The sequence below is a fragment of the Triticum urartu genome, chromosome 2 (assembly GCF_003073215.2).
Source record: "Triticum urartu cultivar G1812 chromosome 2, Tu2.1, whole genome shotgun sequence".
Lineage (NCBI taxonomy): Eukaryota > Viridiplantae > Streptophyta > Magnoliopsida > Poales > Poaceae > Triticum > Triticum urartu.
The window spans coordinates 84,315,591-84,343,379 of NC_053023.1; the positions used below are offsets into that span (position 1 = coordinate 84,315,591).

General features: G+C 49.1%; 1 protein-coding gene and 1 long non-coding RNA gene across 3 annotated transcripts; one reads left to right on the forward strand and one right to left on the reverse strand.

Annotated features, from left to right (window-relative positions):
- Nucleotides 1-11,162: 11,162 nt before the first annotated feature.
- LOC125541131 lies at nt 11,163-12,775 on the reverse strand. Its single transcript, XR_007297444.1, has 2 exons — nt 12,360-12,775; nt 11,163-11,972 (listed from the first exon to the last, which is right to left on the reverse strand). It is a non-coding gene; the product is annotated as an uncharacterized LOC125541131 (long non-coding RNA).
- Nucleotides 12,776-15,060: 2,285 nt separating this feature from the next.
- LOC125536009 lies at nt 15,061-26,666 on the forward strand. Of its 2 annotated transcripts, XR_007294886.1 has the most exons (3): nt 15,088-15,584; nt 26,038-26,134; nt 26,380-26,666. XR_007294886.1 is itself a non-coding variant. In XM_048699090.1 (2 exons), the coding sequence occupies exon 1, from the start codon at nt 20,413-20,415 to the stop codon at nt 21,769-21,771; it is 1,359 nt and encodes a 452-aa protein (XP_048555047.1). In that variant the 5' UTR covers nt 15,061-20,412; the 3' UTR covers nt 21,772-26,134; nt 26,380-26,666. The 2 variants fall into 2 exon arrangements, 1 of the variants encoding a protein (XP_048555047.1); XM_048699090.1 differs by having other exon boundaries at nt 15,061-26,134.
- Nucleotides 26,667-27,789: the final 1,123 nt, after the last annotated feature.

Below are 27,789 nucleotides of genomic sequence, written 5' to 3' on the forward strand. Positions count from 1 at the left end.
TTTTTGGAGGGCATGTTGTGATGTGATATGGTCAAGACATGATGCTAAATTTTATTGTATGAGATGATCATGTTTTGTAACCGAGTTATCGGCAACTGGCAGGAGCCATATGGTTGTCGCTTTATTGTATGCAATACAATCACGCTGTAATGCTTTACTTTATCACTAAGCGGTAGTGATAGTCGTGGAAGCATAAGATTGGCGAGACGACAACGATGCTACGATGGAGATCAAGGTGTCGCGTCGGTGACGATGGTGATCATGACGGTACTTCGGAGATGGAGATCACAAGTACAAGATGACGATGGCCATATCATGTCACTTATATTGATTGCATGTGATGTTTATCTTTTATGCATCTTATCTTGCTTTGATTGACGGTAGCATTATAAGATGATCCCTCACTAAACTATCAAAGTATAAGTGTTCTCCCTAAGTATGCACCTTTGCGAAAGTTCTTCGTGCTGAGACACCACGTGATGATCGGGTGTGATAGGCTCTACGTTCAAATACAACGGGTGCAAAACAGTTGCACACGCGGAATACTCAGGTTAAACTTGACGAGCCTAGCATATAACAGATATGGCCTCGGAACACGGAGACCGAAAGGTCGAGCGTGAACCATATAGTAGATATGATCAACATATTGATGTTCACCATTGATACTACTCCATCTCACGTGATGAACGGACATGGTTTAGTTGATTTGGATCACGTGATCACTTAGAAGATTAGAGGGATATCTTTCTAAGTGGGAGTTATTAAGTAATATGATTAATTGAACTTAATTTATCATGAACTTAGTCCTGGTAGTATTAGCATATCTATGTTGTAGATCAATAGCTCGCGTTTAGCTCCCCTGTTTTATTTTTGATATGTTCCTAGAGAAAACTAAGTTGAAAGATGTTAGTAGCAATGATGCGGATTGGATCCGTGATCTGAGGTTTGTCCTCATTGCTGCACAGAACACTTATGTCTTTGATGCACCGCTAGGTGACAAACCTATTGCAGGAGCAGATGCAGATGTTATGAATATTTGGCTAGCTCAATATGATGACTACTTGATAGTTTAGTGCACCATGCTTAAACGGCTTAGAATCGGGACTTCAAAGACGTTTTGAACGTCATGGACCATATGAGATGTTCCAGGAGTTGAAGTTAATATTTCAAGCAAATACCTGAGTTGAGAGATATGAAGTCTACAACAAGTTCTATAGCTAAAAGATGGAGGAGAATAGCTCAAGAAGTGAGCATGTGCTCAAATTGTCCGGGTACTACAATCGCTTGAATCAAGTGGAAGTTAATCTTCCAGATAAAATAGTGATTGATAGAATTCTCTAGTCACCATCACCAAGTTAGTAGAACTTCGTGATGAACTATGATATGCAAGGGATAACGGAAACGATTCCCAAGCTCTTCGTAATGCTGAAATCAATGAAGGTAGAAATCAAGAAAAATATCAAGTGTTGATGGTAGACAAGACCACTAGTTTCAAGAAAAGGGCAAAGGGAAGAAGGGGAACTTCAAGAAGAACGGCAAGCAAGTTGCTGCTCAATTGAAGAAGCCCAAGTCTGGTCCTAAGCCTGAGACTAAGTGCTTCTACTGCAAAGGGACTGGTCACTGGAAGCGGAACTGCCCCAAGTATTTGGCGGATAAGAAGGATGGCAAAGTGAACAAAGGTATATTTGATATACCGATTATTGATGTGTATTTTACTAGTGTTCGTAGCAACCCCTCGGTATTTGATACTGGTTCAGTTGCTAAGAGTAGTAACTCGAAACGGGAGTTGCAGAATGAACATAGACTAGTTAAGGGTGAAGTGACGATGTGTGTTGGAAGTGGTTCCAAGATTGATATGATCATCATCACACACTCCCTATACTTTTGGGATTAGTGTTGAACCTAAATAAGTGTTATTTGGTGTTTGCGTTGAGCATGAATATGATTTGATCATGTTATTCATTTAAGTAAGAGAATAAATTGTTGTTTTGTTTACATGAATAAAACTTTATATGGTTACACACCCAATGAAAATGGTTCATTGGATCTCGATCGTAGTGATACACATATTCATAATATTGAAACCAAAAGATGCAAAGTTAATAATGATAGTGCAACTTATTTGTGGCACTGCCGTTTAGGTCATATTGGTGTAAAGAGCATGAAGAAAATCCATGCTGATGGGCTTTTGGAATCACTTGATTATGAATTAGTTGATGTTTGCGAACCATGCCTCATGGGCAAGATGACTAAGACTCCGTTCTCCGGAACAATGGAGCGAGCAACAGATTTGTTGGAAATCATACATACTGATGTATGTGGTTCGATGAATATTGAGGCTCGCGGCAGGTATCATTATTTTCTGACCTTCGCAGATGATTTGAGAAGATATGAGTATATCTACTTGATGAAACACAAGTCTGAAACATTTGAAAAGTTCAAAGAATTTCAGAGTGAAGTGGATAATCATCGTAACAAAAATAAAAGTTTCTATGATATGATCACAGAAGTAAAATATTTGAGTTACGAGTTTAGCCTTCAGTTAAAAACAATGTGAAATAGTTTCACTACTCACGCCACCTGGAACACCACAGTGTAATGGTGTGTCCGAACGTCATAACCGTACTTTATTAGATATGGTGCGATCCATGATGTCTCTTACCGATCTACCACTATCGTTTTGGGGTTATGCATTAGGGACAACTGCATTCACGTTAAATAGGGCACCATCTAAATCCGTTGAGATGACACCGTATGAACTATGGTTTGGCAAGAAACCTAAGTTGTCGTTTCTTAAAGTTTGAGGTTGCAATGCTTATGTGAAAAAGTTTCAACCTGATAAGCTCAAACCCAAATCGGAGAAGTGCGTCTTCATAGGATACCCAAAAGAAAATGTTGGGTACACCTTCTATCACAGATCTAAAGGCAAGATATTCGTTGCTTTGAATGGATCCTTTCTAGAGGAGTTTCTCTCGAAAGAAGTGAGTGGGAGGAAAGTAGAACTTGATGAGGTAATTGTACTTGCTCCCTTATTGGAAAGTAGTTCATCACAAAAATATGTTCCTGTGACTACTACACCAATTAGTGAGGAAGCTAATGATGATGATCATGTAACTTCAGATCAAGTTACTACCGAACCTCGTAGGTAAAGCAGAGTGAGATCCGCACCAGAGTGGTACGGTAATCCTGTTCTGGAGGTCATGTTACTTGACCATGACAAGCCTACGAACTATGAGGAAGCGATGATGAGCCCAGATTCCGCGAAATGGCTTGAGGCCATGAAATCTGAGATGAGATCCATGTATGAGAACAAAGTATGGACTTTGATTGACTTGCCCAAAGATCGGCAAGCCATTGAGATTAAATGGATCTTCAAGAGGAAGACGGACATTGATAGTAGTGTTACTATCTACAAAGCTAGAATTGTCGCAAAAGGTTTTCGACAAGTTCAAGGTGTTGACTACAATGAGAGTTTCTCACTTGTATCTATGCTTAAGTCTGTCCGAATCATGTTAGCAATTGCCACATTTTATGAAATCTGGCAAATGGATAAACAAAACTGCATTCCTTAATGGATTTATTAAAGAAGAGTTTATATGATGCAACCAGAAGGTTTTGTCAATCCTAAAGGTGCTAATAAAATATGCAAGCTCCAGCGATCCATCTATGGACTGGTGCAAGCATCTCGGAGTTGGAATATACGCTTTGATAAGTTGATCAAAGCATATAGTTTTATGCAGACTTGCAGTGAAGCCTGTATTTACAAGAAAGTGAGTGGGAGCACTACATCATTTATGATAAGTATATGTGAATGACATATTGTTGATCGGAGATAATGTAGAATTATTCTGCAAAGCATAAATGAGTGTTTGAAAGGAGTTTTTCAAAGAAAGACCTCGGTGAAGCTACATACATATTGAGCATCAAGATCTATAGAGATAGATCAAGACGCTTGATAAGTTTTTCAATGAGTACATACCTTGACAAGATTTTGAAGTAGTTCAAAATGGAACAATCAAAGAAAGGGTTCTTGCCTGTGTTACAAGGTGTGAAACTGAGTAAGACTCAAAGCCCGACCACGGCAGAGAGATAGAAAGAGAATGAAACTCATTCCCTATGCCTTGGCCATAGGTTCTATAAAATATGCCATGCTGTGTACCAGATCTATTGTATACCCTACACTGTTTTTGGCAAGGGAGTAAAATAGTGATCTAGGAGTAGATCACTGGACAGCGGTCAAAATTATCCTTAGTGGAATAAGGATATGTTTCTCGATTATGGAGGTGACAAAAAGGTTCGTCGTAAAGGGTTACGTTGATGCAAATTTTGACACTGATCCAGATGACTCTAAATCTCAATCTGGATACATATTGAAAGTGGGAGCAATTAGCTAGAGTAGCTCCGTGCAGAGCATTGTTGACATAGAAATTTGCAAAATACTTACGGATCTGAATGTGGCAGACCCGTTGACTAAAGTTCTCTCACAAGCAAGACATGATCACACCTTAGTACCATTTGGGTGTGAACTAGATTATTGACTCTAGTAAACCCTTTGGGTGTTGGTCACATGTCGATGTGAACTATGGGTGTTAATCACATGGTGATGTGAATTGTTGGTATTAAATCACATGGCGATGTGAACTAGATTATTGACTCTAGTGCAAGTGAGAGACTGAAGGAAATATGCCCTAGAGGCAATAATAAAGTTATTATTTATTTCCTTATATCATGATAAATGTTTATTATTCATGCTAGAATTGTATTAACCGGAAACATAATACATGTGTGAATACATAGACAAACAGAATGTCACTAGTATGCATCTACTTGACTAGCTCGTTGATCAAAGATGGTTATGTTTCCTAACCATAGACATGAGTTGTCATTTGGTTAACGGGATCACATCATTAGGAGAATGATGTGATTGACTTGACCCATTCCATTAGCTTAGCACTTGATCGTTTAGTTTGTTGCTATTGCTTTCTTCATAACTTACATATGTTCCTATGACTATGAGATTATGCAACTCCCGTTTACCGGAGGAACACTTTGTGTGCTACCAAACGTCACAACGTAACTGGGTGATTATAAAGGTGCTCTACAGGTGTCTCTGAAGGTATTTGTTGGGTTGGCGTATTTCGAGATTAGGATTCGTCACTCCGATTGTCGGAGAGGTATCTCTGGGCCCTCTCGGTAATGCACATCACCTAAGCCTTGCAAGCATTGCAACTAATGAGTTAGTTGCGAGATGATGTATTATGGAACGAGTAAAGAGACTTGACGGTAACGAGATTGAACAAGGTATTGAGATACCGACGATCGAATCTCGGGCAAGTAACATACCGATGACAAAGGGAACAACGTATATTGTTATGCGGTCTGACCGATAAAGATCTTCATAGAATATGTAGGAGCCAATATGAGCATCCAAGTTCCGCTATTGGTTATTGATCAGAGATGTGTCTCGGTCATGTCTACATAGTTCTCGAACCCGTAGGGTCCGCACGCTTAAAGTTCGGTGACGATCGTAATTAGGGTTTTTGTGTGTTGATGTACCGAAGGTTTTTCGGTGTCCCGGATGTGATCACGGACATGACGAGGAGTCTCAAAATGGTCGATACATAAAGATTGATATATTGGAAGCCTATATTTGGATATCGGAAACGTTCCGGGTGAAATCGGGATTTTACCGGAGTACCGGGGGGTTACCGGAACCCCCCGGGGGTTATTGGGCCTACATGGGCCCTAAGGGAGAAGAGGAGGGCCGGCCAGGGCAGGCCGCGCGCCCCCTCCCCCCTAGTCTGAATAGGACAAGGAAGGGGGGGGGGCGGCGCCCCCCTTTCCTCTTTCTCCCTTCCCCCTTCCTTTTCCAACAAGGCAAGAGGGGGGAGTCCTGAGTAGGACTCCTCCAGGCACACCCCTTGGGCCGGCCGCACCTCCCCCTCTCCCTCCTTTATATACGGGGGCAAGAGGGCACCCCATGACACACAAGTTGATCTTCGTGATCGTTCCTTAGCCGTGTGCGGTGCCCCCTTCCACCATATTCCACCTCGGTCATATCGTAGCGGTGCTTAGGCGAAGCCCTGCGTCGGTAGAACATCATCACCGTCATCACGCCGTCGTGCTGATGAAACTCTCCCTCGACACTTTGCTGGATCGGAGCTTGAGGGACGTCACTGAGTTGAACGTGTGCAGAACTCGGAGGTGCCATACGTTCGATACTTGGATCGGTCAGATCGGGAAGACGTACGACTACTTCCTCTACGTTGTGTCAGCGCTTCCGTTGCCGGTCTACGAGGGTACGTAGACAACACTCTCCCCTCTCGTTGCTATGCATCACCATGATCTTGCGTGTGTGTAGGAAATTTTTTAAATTACTACGTTCCCCAACACATAATATTCCATTAATTCCTGGAGCTCAGCCCTTTTCAACCAGACCTTATAGACTGGCTCCTGTGTTAAAAGATGAGTTGGAAAAACAAGTTCAGGAGATGTTGACTTCTGGAATTATTAGGCACAGCAACAGTTCTTTTCTTCAGCCATGATTTTGGTGCAAAAGAAGGACAAGACATGGAGGCCTGTCATTGATTTTAGACATCTAAATGCTTTGACAGCTAAAAGTAAATTCCCTATTCCAGTCATTGATGAGTTATTGGATGAGTTGGCAGGATCTTGTTGGTTTTCTAAACTGGATTTGAGAGCTGGATATCACCAGATAAGGCTGCCCCCTGGAGAAGAGTATAAAACTGCTTTTCAGACTCATACTGGGAATTATGAGTTTTTGGTGATCTCAATGGGCCTGACTGGTGGACCCAACACTTTCAATTTTGCAATGTGTGACACTCTATCACCTGTGTTGAGAGTTTGTGCAGTGGTCTTCTTTGATGATATCCTCATCTTTAGTAAAACTTATGCTCAGCATTTGGAACACCTGGCTCAAGTGTTAGCTTTGTTGGAAAAACACAAGTGGCATGTGAAACTCTCCAAGTGTGCTTTTGCTCAGACAAAAATTAGTTATCTGGGGCATGTCATCAGTGGAGAAGGAGTAGCTGCAGATCCTGCTAAGATCTCTACTATTCGAGAATGGCCAGTTCCAGTTTCTGCTAAGGAAGTCAGGGGATTTTTGGGGTTAGCTGGCTATTATAGAAAGTTTATTTCACATTATGGGATGCTGAGCAAACCACTGTCAAATCTCTTGAAGAAAGGTGATCCATATCATTGGACAGATGTAGAAAACCAAGCTTTTGTCCTATTGAAACAAGCTCTAGTCTCAGCTCCAGTTCTGGCTCTTCCTGATTTCTCTAAAACTTTTGTTGTGGAAACAGATGCTTGTGATGTTGGGGTGGGTGCTGTGCTCATGCAAGATGGTCATCCGCTAGCTTATGTCAGTAAAGCACTTGGACCCAGGAACCAGACTCTGTTAGTGTATGAGAAGGAATATCTGGCTATTTTGTTGGCAGTGGAGCAGTGGCGTCAGTATCTTCAAGTTTCTGAATTTGTTAGCAGAACTGATCAGCGCAGCTTAGCAAGTTTGACTAAGCAACGTTTACACACTAAGTGGCAGTAGAAAGCACTTACAAAACTGTTGGGGATGCAGTATACTATCACTTATAAGAAAGGATCTAACAATAGTGCTGCTGACTCTCTTTCTCACAGACCAAATACTGTTGCTGATGTGTTGCCTGAACTGCATAATGTCACTTATGTTCAACCTGCGTGGTTGCAAGAGATTGAGCAAAGTTATCAAGAGGATCAATTTGCTTCTGCATTGCTACAAAAGCTAGCTACTGCTCCCAATTCTGACAACAAGTTTTCTCTTAGGGCTGGAATCCTCAAAGTAGGGAAATGTGTGTGGGTGGGGCAATGTCCTGAGCTGCAAACAAAAATTGTGGCTGCATTCCATGACAGTCCTATCGGAGGGCATTCTGGATTTCTGGTAACTTACAGGAGAGTTCGTCAGTTATTTCGCTCGAAATATATGAGGGAATTTGTGAAAACCTATGTGCAACAATGCTTGGTGTGTCAGCAGGCGAAACCTGAACGAGTGCCTTATCCAGGTTTACTGCAGCCTCTGCCAGTTCCAAATACACCCTGGGAAATGGTTACTATGGATTTTGTCGAGGGATTACCTGCATCTGGCCGCTACAATTGTCTGTTGGTGGTCATCGATAAGCTATCAAAGTATGTGCATTTTGTTCCTTTGCATCATCCGTTTACTGCAGAGACTGTGGCTGAAGCGTTTCTGAATACAGTTTATCGGTTACATGGCATGCCTCTTTCTATTGTTTCTGATCGCGACCGAGTATTTACTACCAAGTTTTGGAAGGAGTTATTTCAGAGGTGTGGTGTTCTACTCAGAATGAGCACGGCTCGCCACCCACAATCTGACGGGCAGACGAAAAGAGTTAATCAGCAAGTCGAATGCTTTCTCAGATGTTTTGTAAGTGCTCATCCTTCTCGATGGGCCAAATGGATTCCATTATGTGAGTTCTGGTATAACACTAACTGGCACTCAGCTACTGGGAAAACTCCATTTGAAATCATATATGGCCATGCTCCGCGTCACTTTGGATTGACTGCAGAAGATGCAATTCAGTCGGAGGACTTGCATCAGTGGCTTGCAGATAGATAGGTCGTTTCGGAGTCGGTGCGTCAACACCTGTTGCGGGCACAGCAGCGCATGAAGATACAGGCAGACAAATATCGAAGTGGTTGTGAATTTGCAGTAGGGGAGCGGGTTTTTTTTCTTCTGAAACTGCAACCTTACTTGCAATCGTCAGTTGCTCCTAGGGCCAACCATAAGCTGGCATTCAAATTTTATGGGCCGTTTGAGATATTGGAACGCATTGGGGCAGTGGCCTATCGGCTCCAATTGCCGGCGGACAGTAAAGTTCATCCAGTGTTTCATGTGTCTCTCCTGCGGAAAGTGTTACAACCCAAGCATCAGGTATTGCCTCAGCTGCCTAGCCCTGATACTCAGTTTCAAATCCCTGAACAGATTTTGGATCAAAAAGTGGTTCGTCGGGGTTCTGGGTCTCTTGTTCAAGTATTGATCAAGTTGAGTGCTACGCCTGTCGAGATGGCCGCCTGGGAAGATAAGGTGACGCTGCAGCAAAAGTTTCCCCGGGCGCCGGCTTGGGGGCAAGCCGTTTCTAAGGAGGGTGGGATTGTCAGCGATCCCGAGACAGGCCAGGAGTCGACAGAAGAGAAGAGCAGGCCCAAGAGACAGCCTCGCCTTCCGGCTCGGCTAGCTGGGCCATAATGGGCCTAGAGTGCCGACCTACAAATACACTGCTTCCAGATAGAAGACGGTGGCGATTGGATAACGGCTAGTGTTGGTGTGTGGTGTGTGCTCCTGCGAGAGCTTCGTCCCTATAATCCTCCTCTTGTAGAACAGTTCCATGGCGATGGCCGAATATACATCTTAGATCTCACACTATGTTACCATATGTCGCTCTTTCTTCATTAATTAACTCTCGTATCATCTATTTTACCTAGATATGTATGATGTTATCATTTATGTTACTCCCACTATGGTTAGTATTAGATTACAAAAACCACCGATCCCTTCCACCATGCTGTCAAGCAGTCGACTAAAAGGAGACTGCAAGGAAGAAGAAGTGGACCGCGTGTCCCGGCGCGGTTCGAGGGCCAACGCCATCTCCACAACGACCCCGATCACCGCCATGGGCATGTTCTTGAGTAACTTTGTAATCTGCTTGTACATGTGTGTCTGATTCCCATGCATAATGCAGGTCATGTTTGAGTAATTTTGTTGTTTCTAGGTATTGGTAGGTTCATGTTGGCTTGCAGCGCTACGCTATGATAAATTTCTTTGTGTCCTTGTACGAGTGCACGCATATGAGAGAGAGAGAGAGCTTGTGTCAATTGTTGACTTGTTGCACCATAGTACCCATAAAAAAAAGGACTTGTTATACTCCCTTCGTTTTTATTTACTCTGCATATTAGAGTTGACTGAAGTCAAACTTCGTAAAGTTTGACCAAGTTTATAGAAAACAATATAGACATTTATCATAATAAATCTATACAATGTGAAAGCACATTTAATAATAAATCTAATGTGTTGATTTGTTATTGTATATCTTAATATTTTTGTATATAAAATTGGTCAAAGTTTGTAAAGCTTGATTTTGACCAAACCTAATATGCGAACTAAATAAAAACGGAGGGAATGTCATAGAGCTTCCTCGTGGCCGTACTGAATGCGTTGACTCGAAGCTTTGCTTTGGAAATGAAAATTGAATATTCGACCTTTTACTGAACTCGCCTGCTTCTGCGCCCGTGCCACACCCCTTCTTGAAAGTTTGCTCTAAGAGCAGTGTATTATGTTATTCGGTCATACGTCATGTGGTCTGCGATATGATTATGAAGGTTCTGTTGCAAGACAAATGGCCTCGGGGTTTTCTTTACTTTCTCCTATTCATCATTAATGTCTGGTTATTGGCATTATTTAATAATGTACTTCCTTCGTAATGCTAAAAAACGTCTTACATTATGGAACAGAGGGAGTAGTCAATAAATGTATGCTTGTGTGAATCTGTCGATGAAGAAGCCTGGATTCTATTGAAAACTTGCTTCTAACCTCGGCATCCACTCACCTCTTTATCTGGACCGTGTTCGTGCCTTGAGATCAGAGATTAAACCCATTAAGGAGCGCTAGAATGGTGGCCAACCAGCCACGCCACGTGACGCATGCTAGTTGGTCATGGTGGGAAAGTTTTTTATTCTTGTTGGTTTTTTCTAAATGGTTGTGAGACTTTTCGCTTTTTTTTCTCAAGATAAGTTTTTCTAGGCTTCTTTTTCTTTTCTTTTTGAGATGATTGTGATGTTCATGTGACGTGAGAATGTTTTTTGTAATTTCGAGATAAAGATGGGGTACGCACAGATTCCCCTCAAGCGGTCCGCAATGACGACCCCCAACTACTAGTATGCATTCATTGCTCGCAATATAGCTAAATAGCCGCTTGTGTACAGAACTAGTATTCCAGCCATTCTCTCGATGTACTGGCACAACATTCTCTATGTAGTGTTCTACCTTGTTGCTTCTTGTACCAAGGTTGGTACTGGTCCGGAAAAGTATCTAGTGCTCTCAGGCTTGGGGTGCTCTCGGTGCTCCAAATGTCCGAAAAACATTTTTAAAATGTTTAAAAAATTCTGAAAAAAATGCAGCACATCGACGGAACATTGATGTCTCTTGTTACAAAATTTCAAATCAAAATTCGAAACATTGCTCGAGATACAAAAATGACAAGTAATTAATTAGCGTTTTTTTTTCAAAATTTATCAGCACATATTTTGTTGTCAGTTTGCAATGTAATTGGACACTCTTTTTGCAACTTGATCCACTCCGTGTCGCGGCGTGGACCAGGGCCAATCGGCGATGCAGATCTCAGCGGGGAAGAGCTTGCTAGATTGGTGCTCGAGACCGGATTTGACATCCTCCCCTCCGTGTTGCCTCTAGGTAGTGGTAGCCCTCGCTGGCCCCGGATCCAACGTCGAAGACGGTGACGAACTCCGGGCGGAGGCCACCGTCGGCGTCGGTCTAGCCTGATTTGGACGCAATGTGGCCCCGACATGTGCCGGTCCTGTATGCTCAGCTTCAACCCCAACGCGTCTTGGACCAAACTCATATACACACATGAAGCAATCCTTCTAGTCAGTGGCGGATCCAGGAATTGAACTTAGCCGGGGCGAAATATTTGAGATGCAAATTTTTCATTGACAAATGCAAGTCTGTTGAACCAAATCTCATAAAGTTCAAATATGAAGCTAGATGCACCGTAAAATTAACATAACCAATGATGTAGAACAGTTCAAGATTCACGACAACTAGGTGGTGTAACCACCAAAAATCACAAAATTTAACATGAACATGCTGCGAGAGAAATCATGACCATAGTGTTGATATGGGCCTTTCTTCAAATATTCCCTCCTCGCTGCATCTTTGAATTCTGTAGCAGAATAATCACAAATTTGTTTTCGGAGTCCCGGATCAGGTTGAATTAGAATAGATAGAAGTTTGCAAAGTGTTATCATGAGAACCCTGGTTAGATACTTCAGGTTCATGAACAAGATCTTCTACAATGTTTGCATCCGAGGTTTCATTGGATGAAATGTTTGCATCAGTTTCATGAACAGGAACAGGAGCTTGAGATTCAGTAGTTAGGTGATTTTCAAAATAAGTAGCAATTGGTTTCATTTTCTTACAAAATCCTACATTACAACATAACCATGTATAGCACTGGATTGCACCAATTGGTTCCAAAATAAGCAGCAATTTGTAGTTGGGTACACATTGAAGATCAACATCAGAAGGAAATGGATTGGAGTTGGACTACCTGCTGATTGCGCTTGCTGATTTTGCAAACTGTAGCTGCGCGTTTGCACGAGTTAGATGCTCTGCCGCCGCTGCCTCCTCCCAGACCTGGGACATCTTCTTTTGGTTCGCCCCATCCGCGGACGCAGATCTGGATCAGGTGCCCGGCGGCTGGCGGACGGTGGCTGACGGTCCGGCGAGGCGGAGCTCTGTGGCGGTGAGCCGGCGGCGGCTAGGTTGGCCTCGCTGGGCGCTGGCTGCATGGCTCGATTTGGGAATTTACTGGGATTACCTATTGCTCGGTGGATTGGGGCGTGGCCGCTAACAGATTGGGGCTATGGGCTGCTATTGGGCTTGTGTTTGACCGTGCAGTCCAGTGCAAGTCCCCACATGTATCAGCCTATGTAGCAAACGAATCGTATTTTTCGTATACGGGGATTTCGGCGACCCGGGGCGGCCGACCGTAGTCGCCCCTACCGTGGCGCCGCCACTGCTTCTAGTATAAGAGCATCTCCAACGGTGGTTGTAAAAAACGAGCGCGCGGTAAAAGACAATTTTAACGCACGCAGGGTAGGTTCGCACGCTCTAGTGGTGGCAGGAAAATCAGACGCGTGGGAAAAGATCACACGCACGATAAAGCGGCCGGGCGCGTACTAGTTTTGGCGCACGATCGTCCGACGTGCTTTATAAATACAGCGGCCGCCACGCGCCCTCCCGCCGCACTCCACCTCGCCACGCGCTCCTCTGCCGCTCTCTCCCTGCTCCCTCTGCCGCTTTCTTGCTTCGCCGCCACGCTGTCGAGGAATTTCGGGCTACCGCGGTGTCCGCGCGCGCCCCTCCGGCGCCTTCTTCGCCGAGATCCAGTCTGGCGACATGCGCCTCGGCCTCGGCACCTTTGACACCGCCCACGAGGCCGTCCGTGCATACGACGCGGCGGCGTGGCGCCTCCAGCGGCCTCGTAAGGACATGAATTTCCCGAACGTGCCGACGCGGGAGCTGGCGCCTCCCCCGCGGCTTATCATCGATGAGGATCGCCGCGACAACCGGAGGTGTCAGCGCCGTCTTAACATCGTCGAGATGGAGGAGGAAGCTATGGAGCAGTGGCGCCAATGTTTCTTGCAGGACGTCATCAACGAGCGCCAGTTTTTCGAGCAAAGGAGGGCAGAGAGGAAGGAGAGGAGGGCGGAGCGAGCCTCCCTTCGCAATGACAAGGCGTACGCGGAAGGCGGCCGCTCAATTCAACATCGACCTAGGAGCAACGTCGTCCTGAGACTCCAACGACGATCGGTACCTTGACTCCTTCATTACATCGGAGGAGGACATCACCGAGGAGTTGGAGTCGGAGTTGGGGGCGGAGTCAGAGGACGAGGAGGAGTAGTTTTTTATTATCTATCGTAGAAGGAAGCTATAAACTATCTATGTATCGGTCTTATCTATCTATGTACTATCTATCTATCGTTTATCTATCTATGCCGAGCCGAATGTGTACCGAGTCGGAAACAAATATAGCACGTCTGTTGGAGGTGCACGCACGCTTTTTGTTGCTGCGGCCGCTGGAGCCAGCGCTTCACGACGCGCAAAAACTGGCTACGGAGATGCCATAAACGCTTTTTTAGTGCGCCGCGCGCCTGCTGAAGATGCTCTAAGCGTTGTAAAATATAGCACGTAACAGCCTGATACATGTAGTTGCCATCTTCATGCAAATAACAACGGCTACGATAAAGTGCACCACTGCCGCCATGCACTGAAAGTGCGTTTTAGGATTCTATGCTCTTGTTGAAAAGAAAAGAAAAACAGCAAGCAATTTGCTGAGTTAGAGCAGAGACAAGAAATACAGTGGTTAGTCAACAATACTATTCCGGCATGAATTCCACAAATAGTGTAAACATGATGGACATAATCCACTATTATACCTCAACACTGACATCAACTCCGGCATGGATGATCGGTTACATTTTGTGCAGTCTGCCGATAATATCAGTCGGCGTTTGCTCTAGCGTTGACGCCCTGTAGCCCTTCCTGAACGATGATGAGATCACACCGGATGGTGAAACAGTCGTTCTTGAGATGCTCGGACTTTTCGAAGGCTTCCCTTGTGATGTATCTGGGGAAACCCATGCAGCAATTGCCAGGCACATGAGTTATCTGAATTGTACGAACATGCCTAGGATCTTGCTTTTCAACCTCGTCGATGAAACTGAACGCAGCGTGCACTTTCACAGGGTGCTCAACATCCTGGATGAGAGCGAAAGAAACAGCTATGCAATCGGCATCCTCCGGCAATCTATCGTTCGGGTAGACCTGGATACACCATCGATAGCCTCCAACCATGAACGGTCCAGACTCCAGGGCCGCGCTAGTGGGCATGTCTTTGGCGCGGGAGTAGCCGACGATCTCTAACAGGTGGAACCCGCTGGGCACAGATGCCCATCTCGGCGATGGCATTGGCATGGCAAAAAGCTTCTTCCCTGGCGAATGCGGTGACTAACGGATGATCGCCAGTAGTAATTTCTTTTCTCTCTCTCTCGTCCAACTGATCTATAGAGTTGGTTTGTTCTGCCTTCTGTTTAGCTCATCTGTTTATATTCTCGCAAAAAAAAATCTAATCTGTTAATATACGGTGATCGTCTAAAAGCCGGGGCTTGCCTGCTCCCACAGAATACTCTCATCCGTGATCCGCCCTCATCCAACGGCCCCCTGCTTCTGCCCTCCTTTTCCCTAAAATATCCAGCAATTAAACAAAACCGGCCGCCCCGTCTCTTAACCAAACGCAGGAAAAGACCAACCGCTCATTTCGTATCCTCTCTTATCCTCTCACTTTCCCCACAGCCAAATCAGTAGCTTCTCCACGGCCGGGAGACATCTCGACGGCGAACGCCGCGACCTCGATTTGCTACCATGTCCGCGCAGGAGGGTCCTGGACATCCCCGCAAGCTGGCTCATCCGGCTGGTTGTCTTCCTCGGCGAGCGCGTCATCTCCGTGGTCCTCCGCGCGCGGCGCTCGTCAGCAAACTGCTCACCATCCCTGCGGCCATGGCGTCCCTCGCCCAGCGCGGCGCTCGTAGGCCAGCTGCGCGCCGTCCCTAAGGCCGCAGCTTTCGTCGCCCGGCGAGGCGCTCGTGGGCGAGCTGCGGGCCCTCCCTCCTCGGCGGTCACCTTCGTGGCCATGTTTGCCGCGTTCGTCGCCTCCCTGAGCTTCGTCCCACACGTACAATAGCACGGCTGGCAAGGCTTGCTGTGGTACAAGGTACGTCATCCAATTACCCGAGTAGATGGCTGCTGTTCTTCTAATTTCTCAACCAAATGCTACTTCTGTCCGTGTGAGGTAGGTGAGAATGAGATGCAAGTATCTATGTTTTTGGATAAGAACCGTGCTTTTGGTCTGACTTGTTTAAGTTGTGCATTTGAGCTTCCCGTCAATCAACTAATATACTTACACGTCTTATAAACTCACAAGTATGTGATTAAACTAGGAGACGCCGTTACCCTGCTAATGGTACAAAATCCTGACTTAATTATCAATTGGGTCTCATATCACCAATGACAACTATGAGATTGCTGACATAGCAAAATTCTGAAATCTATGCTTTTTTTAAAAGCAAATGCATCGCTCTCACTTAATTAAGTTGTGCATTCGATCGATATGCACAGACTACAAGTTTTTAGTAAAGTAGCAAAAAAAGGAAAACATGAGCATCTCTAACAACGACGGCAGATTAAGTTGGCTTCTGTTGTTGGAAGAAGACTTGATTTTGGCCTGTCAGTGTGCCAACGGATGGCTGCAGTGATGCATTTGAGGCTGGGCGCCCTATCATCATACCAATGGGTGATTGCAGTGAGGCATTTGAGGTTGGGTGTCCTGTCATCGTGCCAATGGGTGGTTGTACTAAGACATTGGGGGCTGGGTGTCCAAGTCATCATACCAACGGATGACTGCATTGAGGCTGGGTGTCCTATCATCGTGCCAATGGATGGCTGCACTGAGGCATTCGGAGCTGGGTGTCCCCTCATCGTACGAGCAGATGGCAATAGTAAGGCATCTGGAGGTGAGTTGCATTGTTCTGAATAGGTATACATGTGATTTGTCGGAATTCCCAAATGACCCTGTGTGTAGTAGTGGTAAAGGTCAGCGTACATAAACCTTTAAAATGATAAGACTAAAATATGAGTGTAGGTAGCTTATACTATTAAGCTATTGTAATGTTGCAATTCAGCCGACAATCTTTTTTTTTTGAGAAAACGCATGGGAGCGTGCGTTTCATTGCATTGTAAAGAGGGAGAGTTTGGTTACATTCCTCCTAGGAGGCTGATTACAGAGACCGGACTAATGGACATCCCAAGTCTGGGGGGGTAATGGCTTTGAGCCCTAGCGCGCCCGCATTTGCCCAAAGGGCAGCTTCTTCCTTGATCTTCGCTACGAGGGTGTTCACAGATGGGCGCGCTCCGTTGAAGATGCAGTCATTGCGGTGTTTCCATATCATCCATGGGACGAGGAGGGTCACGGTACCGAGGCCTTTGCACATGGGCGCAGGGGTGGAGTGTCGCGCCGAATGCCACCAGTCTAGAAGCGAAGGCTCGTCGCCGGGCAGGGGGCACGGGATCCGTAGCCAGCTTAGCGTCTCGTGCCAGGTTTGCCGGGCCAAGGGGCATGCGAGGATGAGATGGTGCATGGTTTCAGGCGCCTGGTCGCATAGGGGGCACCGTGCGGGGTGTTGCAGCCCACGGCGAGCGAGCCTGTCGGCGGTCCAACATCTGTCGAGGTGGGCGAGCCAGTGGAAGAAGCGGACGCGCGGCGGTGCCTAGTGTTTCCAGGTGAGTTTCCAGGCGGCGCAGGTCGTGGAGCCGGCGAAAGTGGCCATGTAGGCCGACTTGGCTGAGTAGACGCCGTTCGCGCTTCATCTCTAGATGAGGCGATTGGGCTCGGCAGAGAGGGTCGTGCTCGCGATCCTGTGCCAAAGCTGGAGGTATTGCCCGATCTCGTGGATGCCAACCGTGCCCTGGATATCTCGCGCCCAACGATTGTCCGCCAACCCATCCGCAACAGTCCGGAGTTTCCGACGGCGTTTGGGGATGCACGCGTATAGGAGTGGGGCGATCTCGCAGACGGACCGCCCGCCGATCCATCGGTCCTCCCAGAAGAGGGCGTCTGTGCCGCTTTCGAGCTGCATGGTAGTGGAGGCGAAGAAGAACGCGCGCTTCTCGGCATCAAATTGGAGGTCGAGGCCTGCCCATGCCTTGGTAGTGTCCGTGCGGCTGAACCATAGCCACCGCGTGCGCAGCGCGAGGCTGGTGCGCGAGAGGTCGCGGACGCCAAGGCCACCAAGAGGGATCGGGCGGGCAACTCGCTGCCAGTTGACGTGGCAGTGCCCGCCGTTTGCCTCCGTGTGCCCGGCCCAGAGGAATCCACGTTGGATCTTCTCGAGCGCCTTGATGGTCTTCTTGGGGGGGGGCAGAGCCAGCAGCTGGTGAATGGGGATCGCGCTGAGGATGGCTTTCACAAACGCGAGGCGCCCAGCCTTGTTCATGAGGTGTGCCTTCCAGCATGGGAGCATGCCGGCTGTTTTGTCGACGACAGGCTGAAGCTGGGCTGCGGATGGTCGGCGTAGCGTGAGGGGGATGCCCAGGTAGGTGATGGGCAGCTCGACGATGGGGCAGCCGAGCGAATCGACCACAGGCGCAGCCTCGTCCACGCCGGCGCGGATCAGCGTGGCCGTGCTCTTGGCGAAGTTGACCCGTAGTCCTGAGGCGCGCCCAAAAAGTCGCAGGATGCTCTTGACGGCAGTGACATCGCTTAGGGTGGGGTGGCAGAAGAGGATCATGTCATCCGCGTAGAGGGAGACGGATGGCATCGGTCGCCGAGGGTGAAGGCGCTGTAGGATACCCAGCTCGGTTGCGCGGTGGAGAAGGCGTCCAAGCGTGTCGACGGCGAGTACGAAGAGCTGGGGCGAAAGGGGGTCGCCCTGGCGGAACCCACATCGGTGCCAGATAGCAGGGCCTGGCTCCCCGTTAATAAGCACTCTGGTGCTTGCCGAAGAGAAGAGGATGGCAAGCCAGTCGAGGAACCTAGAGCCGAAGCCGTATCGACGAAGGGTATCGAACAGGAATGGCCATCTGAACGAGTCGAAGGCGCGCGCCAGGTCTAGCTTCAGGAGCACGCGTGGGGCGCCGAGCTGGTGCAGCAGACGAGCCGACTGCCGGACGAGGGTGAAATTGTCGTGCAGACTGCGTCCGGGGATGAAGGCGTTCCGGCTTGTGCTGACAAGAGCGTTGAGCCTGGGCGCGAGGCGCAACGACAGGACTTTGGCGAAAATCTTGGCGACCAAGTGAATTAGGCTAATGGGCCTGAAGTTGCCGAGGGCGTGGGCGTCGGCGCGCTTGGGCAGCAAGGTGAGAAGCGCCTGGTTGAGGCAGCTGAAGCCGCGGCCTTGCAGCGCGTGGAGCTGACAGAAGACGTCGACGAAGTCTTGCCGAACGGTGGGCCAGCATGCGCGTAAGAATTCAGCTGTGAAGCCGTCGGGGCCTGGGGCTTTGCGCGCGGGGAGCCCTTTGACCGCCTGCCAGATCTCCTCGGCGTCGAACGGGGCATCCAGGTCCTCCAGATTGGCGGGGGTGATGAGGTCCGTGAGGTCGAGCGCGCAGTGCCGGGGCGCCTCCGTGCCCAAAAGCGCGTCGAAGTGGGCGTAGGCAGCCGCAACCATCTCCGTGGGGAGGCTATGGATCCTGTTCTTTTGGCGCCTATACGTGCATTGCCGATGGAAGACCGAAGTGTTGGCATCACCGTCCTTGAGAGTGGCGAGGCGGGCACGTTGCCGGGCAATGGTGCGCTCGAGGGAGGCGAGGCCAAGATATGACGCCTTGATTTGCCGGCGCAGCCAATCCTCGTGTGGGGATAGGGCGCGGTGGTCCTGTGCTGCATCAAGCCGGAGGAGGAGCTCCCTGGAGATCGCCAGCTTGAGCCGTATGTTGCCAACCGTCTTCGAACTCCAGCCTATGAGCATGCGCGCCGTGGCCTTCATGCGAAGCATGAGCCGCCTGAATGGGTCCGGGTCATGGACGGAGTGCCAGGCAGCTGTGACGATGTCCTGGAAGCCATCCAACCGGATCTAGAATTCCTCAAAGTGGAATCGCCGGCGGGTGGGTGGCATCGGGGCGTAGTCGAGAAGCAAGGGACTGTGATCCGACACGACGGAGGCGAGGCAGCGAAGATGGCACTCCCCATGGGGCTCTTCCCAGTCAGCCGTGCAAAGGACACGGTCTAGGTGAACGAGGGTCGGGGGCGACTGCTCGTTGGACCACATGTATCAGCGTCCGTTGAGGTAGATCTCCTTGAGCGCGAGGTCGTCGAGGATGCGCCAGAAGCGACCCATCATGCGGCGGTTCAGGTGGCTAGTGTTCTTGTCTTCATCTCGGAGTATGAGATTGAAGTCGCCACACGCCATCCATGGTCCAGGACAGTCTACGCGAATGTCGCGCAACTCTTGCAGGAATGCTATTTTGTCGGCGTCCAGTTGGGGTCCGTAGACCATGGTGAGCCACCAGGGCGTGTGAGCGCTCGAAGGATGAGAAACCTTGGCTGTAATGGCATTTGCCGTGAAAAGAGGATCGGTGATGGACACCTCACGGCTCTTCCACGCAAGCATGATACCGTCGCGAGTGCCAAGCGCGGGAAGGTATACGTAGTCGTCGAATTCCGAGCCAAGGGTCTCAAGGGCAGTCGACGAGCAAATCAAAGTCATCTTCGTTTCCTGGAGGCAGACAATAGAGACATTTGCGGTGACAACGAGCGAACGGACGGCGGTGCGGCGAGCGCGCGCGTTGAGGCCGCGCACGTTCCAAATGAGCATCTTGGGGTTGTGATCCATTGAGGAGGTCGACGACGTGGCGCGCGGCGCGGCTATGCCTCGATGGGGCTGCCCGCGACCATCATGGTGATTGGCGCGATGGTGGGATCCGCGGGGAGCTCGCGATCAGCTAGAGCGGCGATGGCCGACAGGACGGACAGGGAAATGGTCGCCGCGAAGAGACCCTCATACGCCTGCATCTCCGCTGCGGTGATCCTCTGATCAATTCCGACAATGCCGAGGGTGCGCAGAATGTGGATTTGGGCGCGCCTCTCAGCTATCGGCGGCGCGGTCGTCTTGCGGGCGGTGGACGTGACCGATCTCCCGCGCCTTGAGGTGAAGTTGGGCGGGGTCCGTCGCTGGCGCCGGCCAGGGATTGGAAGGGCTGCGTCAATCTACCTGGTTGCGGCGGCGAGGAAGTCACCCAGGGTCCAGGCCGTAGGCGCCGTGACGCGCGGTCGGGAATGGCGCATGGTGATCAGGGGGGTTGCAAATCGCGCAGGAGGGCAAGGTGAGCGGGCGGATCTTGTCTCGTCGCTCGGGATCCCATGTTGGGCCTCATGCTGGGCTTCAGGCTGGGCGTGGCGATGGGCCTCGGGGCCTTGCTGGGCTGGAGCGGCGTCCAAGGTGGATGCCGTGCGCTTTGGGAGGTTCCTGGATGGCCTCGGCTGGCCTCGTGGGATTGGCCGTTGGGTGTGTCGTGGTGGGCTCCATCTCCTGCGGTGTCTCCGTGGACCGGTCCGCGATGGGCGCGGCCTCAGCAGCCAATGGCAGCGAGGGAGCAGCAAAGCGTCCCAACAGCGGGTCCGGCGTGACCTCCAAAGGCTGGGAGTCGGGGACCTCGCCTGCCAGGGATTGGCTGGCTGGGTTGCAATCCTGATCCCCATGCGTGTCAGGGTGATCTATGCCTGGCATGACTGTGTCGTGGGTGGGCCCTTGGGGGCAGGCGGGGATGTCGTGTTGTGCTGGCGAGGGGTGGGTGCCAGCGCTCTCAGACTGGTCGCGAAGGGTGCCAGCCAAAGGGCGGGTGGCGACCGTTGCCAGGTCACGCGGGCCCTCCGCACTTGGGCCACGAGTGGCAGGGCGAGGGGGCAAAGCAGCCGCAGGGGGGGCAGCTTTTGCACGTCGGGCCTCCTCTGCCATCCTTCTTTTCTTTCCACCACACTTTCCCCATTTGGCAAAGCCGCGGGAACTGTGGGGGCCACCAGCGGCGGGCCAAGGGTCCATCGTGCGGCCGGTGGTTTGCCTCGTCGGCGGCGGCGCCGCTGCAACCGTACGGGTACGGGAGCCGGGCCAGCCAGCATCGACGACAATGCCATCGGCGCGGCCACGGAGGTTGGACAAGCGCCAGCCTACGGTGTCGACGGCCATGCCATCCGCGCGGCCGTCAGGGGCGTCGGAGGTGCGGCGGCGCTTGCGCCCGCGTCGACGGCCTCGGCCGCCCTCAGTGCGGCGATCGGCGCCTCTGCCGCCAGCGCCTGGTGCACCGCCCCCCGGGCCTCGATCTCCGTTGGCGGCCGGAGCAGGCTGCCCGGCCGCGACAGCGACCGTGATAGACACCGGGTACTGGAGGGTGCGGATGGTCGGCGGTGAGGGGCGGATGCGAGCTGGGATGGATTCCATGATCTCGAGGATGGCCGCCCGGCGGATGCTAGCTGGGTCGCGGGTGCGCGCGGTCACCCGGAAGGTGGCGAGGTCAGCGTGGGAGCGCGTGCTCGGGTGGAGCCGCTCTACCCAGTAGCTGCCGCCCAGAAGGTGCTCGGCCGTGGACAGGTGCCAGGCCTGTGCCGGGATGCCGCGAAGCTCCAGCTGCATGGAGTGCTCGAGCGAACCAACATCGGCGCGGGCGAGCTTGCTCCAGGGGCGCAGCGCGAGGGAGAACCCGGGTCCGCTGATGAAGTGGTCGCCGGCAAGGCGGTCCATGAGCTCGCGGGTGGTTAAGATAAGGAGGAAATCCTCCGGGTGGTAGGCGTGGACGGTGAAGTCTCCGGGGTGGAGGTCGAGGGAGGAGTACAGGACGTCCTCAACGTCACGGGCAGCCACGGCCGGCCTATCACCGGTGATGGACACCACCATGCCCCGACGCAGCACCAACTCTGCCTCTTCCATCTCAACAGAGCGTGAGAGAATGACGCGTGCAGGGGCCTGGTCTGCAGGCAGGGGGGTCGGAGCCGGTGGTGACGGAGTGCGGTGGCGCGGCGCCGCCTGGGCTGCAACGACCGGGGTGGCCGCGGCAGCAGGGGGCGCGCAGCACGCCGCGGCAGTACTAGCAGTCACGCGAGCTGTGTCCAGGGTAGAGACAACGGCGGCACCGGACGTCGTTGGTGCACTCCCGCACGGGGTGGCCGGGCTCGAGGCAGCGAAAGCACAGCCCGACGGACTCCTCTGGGGACAGGCTGCAACGTCGCTGCGGGCGGGCGGGGGGGGGGGTGCAGAAGCCGAGCGCCGCGCACCACGGCGGCGGTTCCTGTGGCGGGGGGTCTGGAAGCCATCGGCGTCGATTTCCACGCCGCCGTTGACCCGGTGGACCTCGCTGCGGGGACCGAGGCGAGTGGCTGCCGGGGCGCGTGCGTTGGGTGCGGCGGGGCCGCGCATCGCCGGAGGTGGGGTGGCCGCCGGGGCCGAGCGCGGTGGGGTCCTGGCGACCTCGCTGTAGGACCGCGTCGAAGACCCGGCGTCGGACTCCAGCCAGCGCTGCGAACCGGCGGAGCTGAGGTCAAGGTCGCCGGAGCTGCCGCGGGGGGGGGCCAGGGGGGGGGGGGGGGGGGGGCTGGGGAGGAGGGCTACCGGCGGGGATTCGTCGGCGGCAAGGTTTGCGGGGGCTGGGCTAGGAGCGCGTGGGAGCGGAGCGCCTCATCTCCTCCAAAAAAATGACCTTGTCCAGCCGACAATCTTTGGTCTTGCCCATACATCGCCATAGGATTTAGGATTGGGTTGTACAGTGGTAGATATGCAGGCATTTCGTTTGTGAAAACCTCCAAATGACCCTATAAAAAATGACGAGATAAATGTTGTATAACTTCAGTTTTATAACAGATAAAGTGTGAATTTATTTATACCGTTGAGGTGCCATGAGGTTGTAGTGCTACATGATTATCTACTTTCCTTTTCCTTGCTCCTTGATTTTGCCCATACCGTTGAGGTGCCATGATTTTGCTTTCTCTAAGCCACCAACAGGTCTACTTGCTCCTTGAATAGTCTTCTCCTTCAACTTCACCCCTTTTGGCTTAGGAAGCCCCTCATTTTGTTTTGAACTTGTAGATGAGTTCATGTTTGGGTCTGCAAATATATAAGTAAATCAAATTCAAGTTTCATAACATTATAAAACTACACACCCATATCAACGGGTCTACTTGATCCTCCAACAGTCTTCTTTTTAAACTTGACACCTTTTGGACTGGCAAACTCCACATTTTGTTCTGAACTTGTAGATGAGTTAATGTTTGGGTCTGCAACTATACAATGAAACATAGGTTAGTTTGATAAGATCATAAAGCTATACTTACAGACTTTGTGAGCCAAGGGAGTTACCTATATCTGGATGTCTGTTTGATCCTCGAGCTGTCTTCTCCTTGACCTTCATTCCTTTTGGCTTGGCGGGCCTCACATTTAGTTCTGAACTTGTAGTAGCGACATTGTATGGGTCTGCAACTATAAAAATAAATATATGTTTAAACCTGACGAGAGTATAAAACTTATATGTAGATACCTTCTGAACAAAGGAAGTTACCTATATCTGGATCAGATCTATGTTTTAGACATTTCTCCACATCTTGTGCTAACTTCTCAGCATAATTAGCAACCATGAAATATGATTCGTCAGCCTCTGCGGCTCGAGCAGCTATTTGGATAAACATTCTACACAATTCCTTATAGCGTTTCGTCAGTATTGCTTTGCGGCCTTCATGCATGCTGCAGTTGCTTGTTATATCCAAAACTTTTGCATCAATTGTCCATCTTTTCATGATATACTGTTGAGGGATGTGCTTGATATTATTAATATCAAGTACCTTCAAGGAATGAGAGCAAAGAATTCCAGCAAATTCAAACTTCTTGCAACTGCAATTGACCCTTTCTTCTTTCGGAAAAAATCTAACAACATGATCATGCTCTGTACCATGAAATTTTACTTTGTAAACCTTCTCATTGTCACTGTCATCACAAAGGTATGTGTCATAGTTCAAGGTCCGAAGCACTTGTTCCTGAAACATCTTGAATATTGGTGGAGTATATGTAGTTGATGCTTGCCTTAATATATAGCTTTCTGCCTTCAGCTTAGGACTACTTTGTGTTGCTTTGAAATCACATCTCACCTCTTCAAATCTTTTATCTGCAACTAGACGTTCAAAATGCTCAAAAAAAGTAAGCATGTCATACTTAGAACTAATGTAACGTTTTAGTTCGTTGTTCATGCTTTCACTCCTTTGGGTACTGCTCATGTGTGCGGAGAAAGTATTCCTGCCATACACTAGTGCCCAGTGCTCCCTTTTCTCAAATAACCTTTGGAGCCATGCATTGTCCCGGAGTTCATACTTGTCAAGCATTTCATTCCATGCACTTATAAATTCATCTTCGTCCTCAATATCATAGATACAATGCTGAAAATCGGCATTGAACTTCTTGTAATCTGTAACAACTCCACCAAGATGTTTGCAAGCATTTTGATTCATATGCCACACACAAAGTCTATGGTCAGAGTGAGGTAGGACTGAACGGATCGCTTTAGCCATTGCTGCATCTTCGTCAGTCAGAATTGTATGTGGATGTTTTCCGGACATTACTGTTAGAAAAGTTCTAAAAAGCCAAGCAAAACTTTCCGCTGTTTCATCATAGAGTAGTGCAGCACCAAACACAATTGTTTTCTTGTGATTATTCACACCAACAATTAAGCCAAACGGACGCCCATCGTCTAGTTTCCTGTATGTGGTGTCAAAGCATATGACATCACCAAATAATGCATAGTCTGACACCATTTTGGAGTCTGTCCAAAATATATTAGTTATCAAATCATCCTCATCAACTTGAATTGAATAAAAAAAACTTGACATCTTCTGAAACCTTCTTTACCATATATTCTAACACTCCTCCCGTGTCACCCACCTTTGCTTTTAGTGTTCTCTTTGAGTACAAACGGTTTTTCATGTCCGTGCTTATAAAGCCAAGGTTTTCAGGTCCACATGCTTCTTTCGTCATTAGATCAATAGTTGCTTTATTTGAAATGCCCACTGACTTGGCGACCTCGGCATTGGCTAGTTGAGCTTCAGTTACTTTTCTGTGTGATCTTAAGTATTGCGACATGTTTCCAGTAGCAAGGCTATGGTTATGGGCTTCTTTAAATTCGTATACATTATAAATCCCGTTTGTAAGACTTATCTTCATACGTGCATCACAACCACATCGTGTCTTGGGCCTACTATAACTGAATTCCTCCTCTCTTTTATCTTCAGCATGGACTCCTATTAGTTAAAATTATTTTATTAGTCCCATCTAAAAATCTATATGACTAGAACAAGTTACCACTAGTCCATACCTTGACGAGAACATGTGAATGTCCGTTGTTGTATTGTACTGGAATTTTTTACTTTATGATGATTGCCTCTTTGGATGCTAAAACCCAAGGAATAAGCATACTTGTTATAGAAGGAATATGCTTCTTCTTCAGATAAAAACTACATGCCAATCTTTGGCACCCTTTTTTCAATCTGCTCTGTTGCATTGCTAGCTGTAGTTTCTTCAAACCCCTGTTTAAATTAGTACTCACTTTAGCAATTGGTTCAAATACAAGGGAAAGGAGAAGAAACATATATGTGTTGTAAATCAGCAATAACCTCGCTATGACTATTTATTTCGATGTCACAGTGGAACGGAAAGGAGTGGAATCTATGTTGTTTTCCCATTGCGAACAAGGTGGTTAATAATTTCAATCTTCTGAGTACGCATTATCAACTAATCAGAGGTATGTCTTTGCCCCTCGAACCATTACATTTCTCTTATATGTACAACATCAGTGTCAGTTTTTCATTTATATGTACCCATCAGTAATACAACTTTGTATTGTGCGATATGTGCAAGACATGTTAGCCGGATATTACACACTAGGAGTAAGAAATATACACATCTGCTATCTAGTTTCATTTTGCTATGTGGTCCTAGTGACAGCAATCGCAAAAACCTGAAAGTCATAGATCTGTTTCATTGCAGGATTGGGAGAAAACAGTTGGGTCAGAGAAAAAGGAAGAACGCAATGGAAACAAGATGGCTTACATTTGGGGGATCTGATTCCTCATTGGTTCCGGCAAGAATTGGTGAAGAAGCCATCAAGCTCCTCCAGCAAGTCCCTTTGTTGGATCTGTGTTCGTAGATAGATTTGATGAAGAAGCGTATAGTTTGGTTTGTTTCGTACTCTTGTACGGGAAAAGTTCACCGCCAATGCTTTTGGCGGGCAAGCCATATATATTTCCCTCCAAATCTCTGTTCTGTTACGTTAATTGCGTTGCCTAGAGAAAGTCCGGAGCGGCCGGTTTTAATTAAGAGACGGGGCGGCCGGTTTTGTTTAATTGCTGGGTATTTTAAGGAAAAGGAGGGCAGAAGCAGGGGGCCGTTGGATGAGGGCTGTTGGATGAGGGCGGAGCACGGATGGGAGTATTCTGGGGGAGCAGGCAAGCCCCGTGGAGCGCGCGCTCCCAAGACTCACCCTGATGATGTTAAAAAAAAAAGACCCACCCTGATGTCCAGATGGTTCTACCTCTCGTTGGCTCAAGCACGGGTGCATAACTGAACAAAACCGGTATGAGCTACACAAAAAAAATGGTATGCAATGTTTTCTTAGAGTGGTTTTTTGTAGGTCGGGCTCCATGCCACCCCTTATCCTTACCCCTCCAACATTGCTTCAAGATCTATGTTAGCCATCTAAGAGCATCTCCAATAGACTGGTCCATATGTAAAAATAACCAACTTTTGAAGATGCGAGAATAAAATGCGCTGCTCCAACAGATGGTCCATATGTACAAAAATACATCACCACCTCCCGGAGATATAAAATTGAAAACTTCGTGATGCAAATTTACATCATGAGATACAAGTGATGTAAAACCGCGGCCACCCGTGAAATGATCAACCGCCAGTTCATTTGTCTTCCCGCTCGTGACCGTGACCCGCTCGTACGTCGTCCCCCCCGCCCCCGCCTTTCGCTGCCGCCGCCCCGGCCGGTCGCCACCACGTCGGCGGTTCCTACGAAGGCGACGAAGGCACGAGGTGGAGGCAAACGGCCGGCGAATCACGGTCGGAACCCGGCCGAAAGTGCGGCTCGGCCGACCAAAATCTTGAAGGCAGCCGCGGCGGCTCGGGCCGCCAACTCGCAGCCACGGCCGAAGGCGTCCTCGAGCAGCCAAAAGGAGTCGTTCCTCCACCTGCGTCGCCGTCACCGCTGGCCATGGAGGAAGATGTGGCCACGCCGACGGCCACCGCCTCCAACATGTTTGATGATACGTCGCAAAGGTAAAAAATATATATGTTGTGCTCTCGTTTGTTGTTTCAAATAGAATGTGATGTTGAATGTTTGTACCTTCAATTGTAGTCTTGATGATGAAGCTTTTTTGCACGCGACAAATG

Bases quoted from the DNA above. Each gene is read 5' to 3' on its own strand.
- LOC125536009 (XM_048699090.1), top strand. From the start codon at position 20,413: ATGCCGAGGGTGCGCAGAATGTGGATTTGGGCGCGCCTCTCAGCTATC.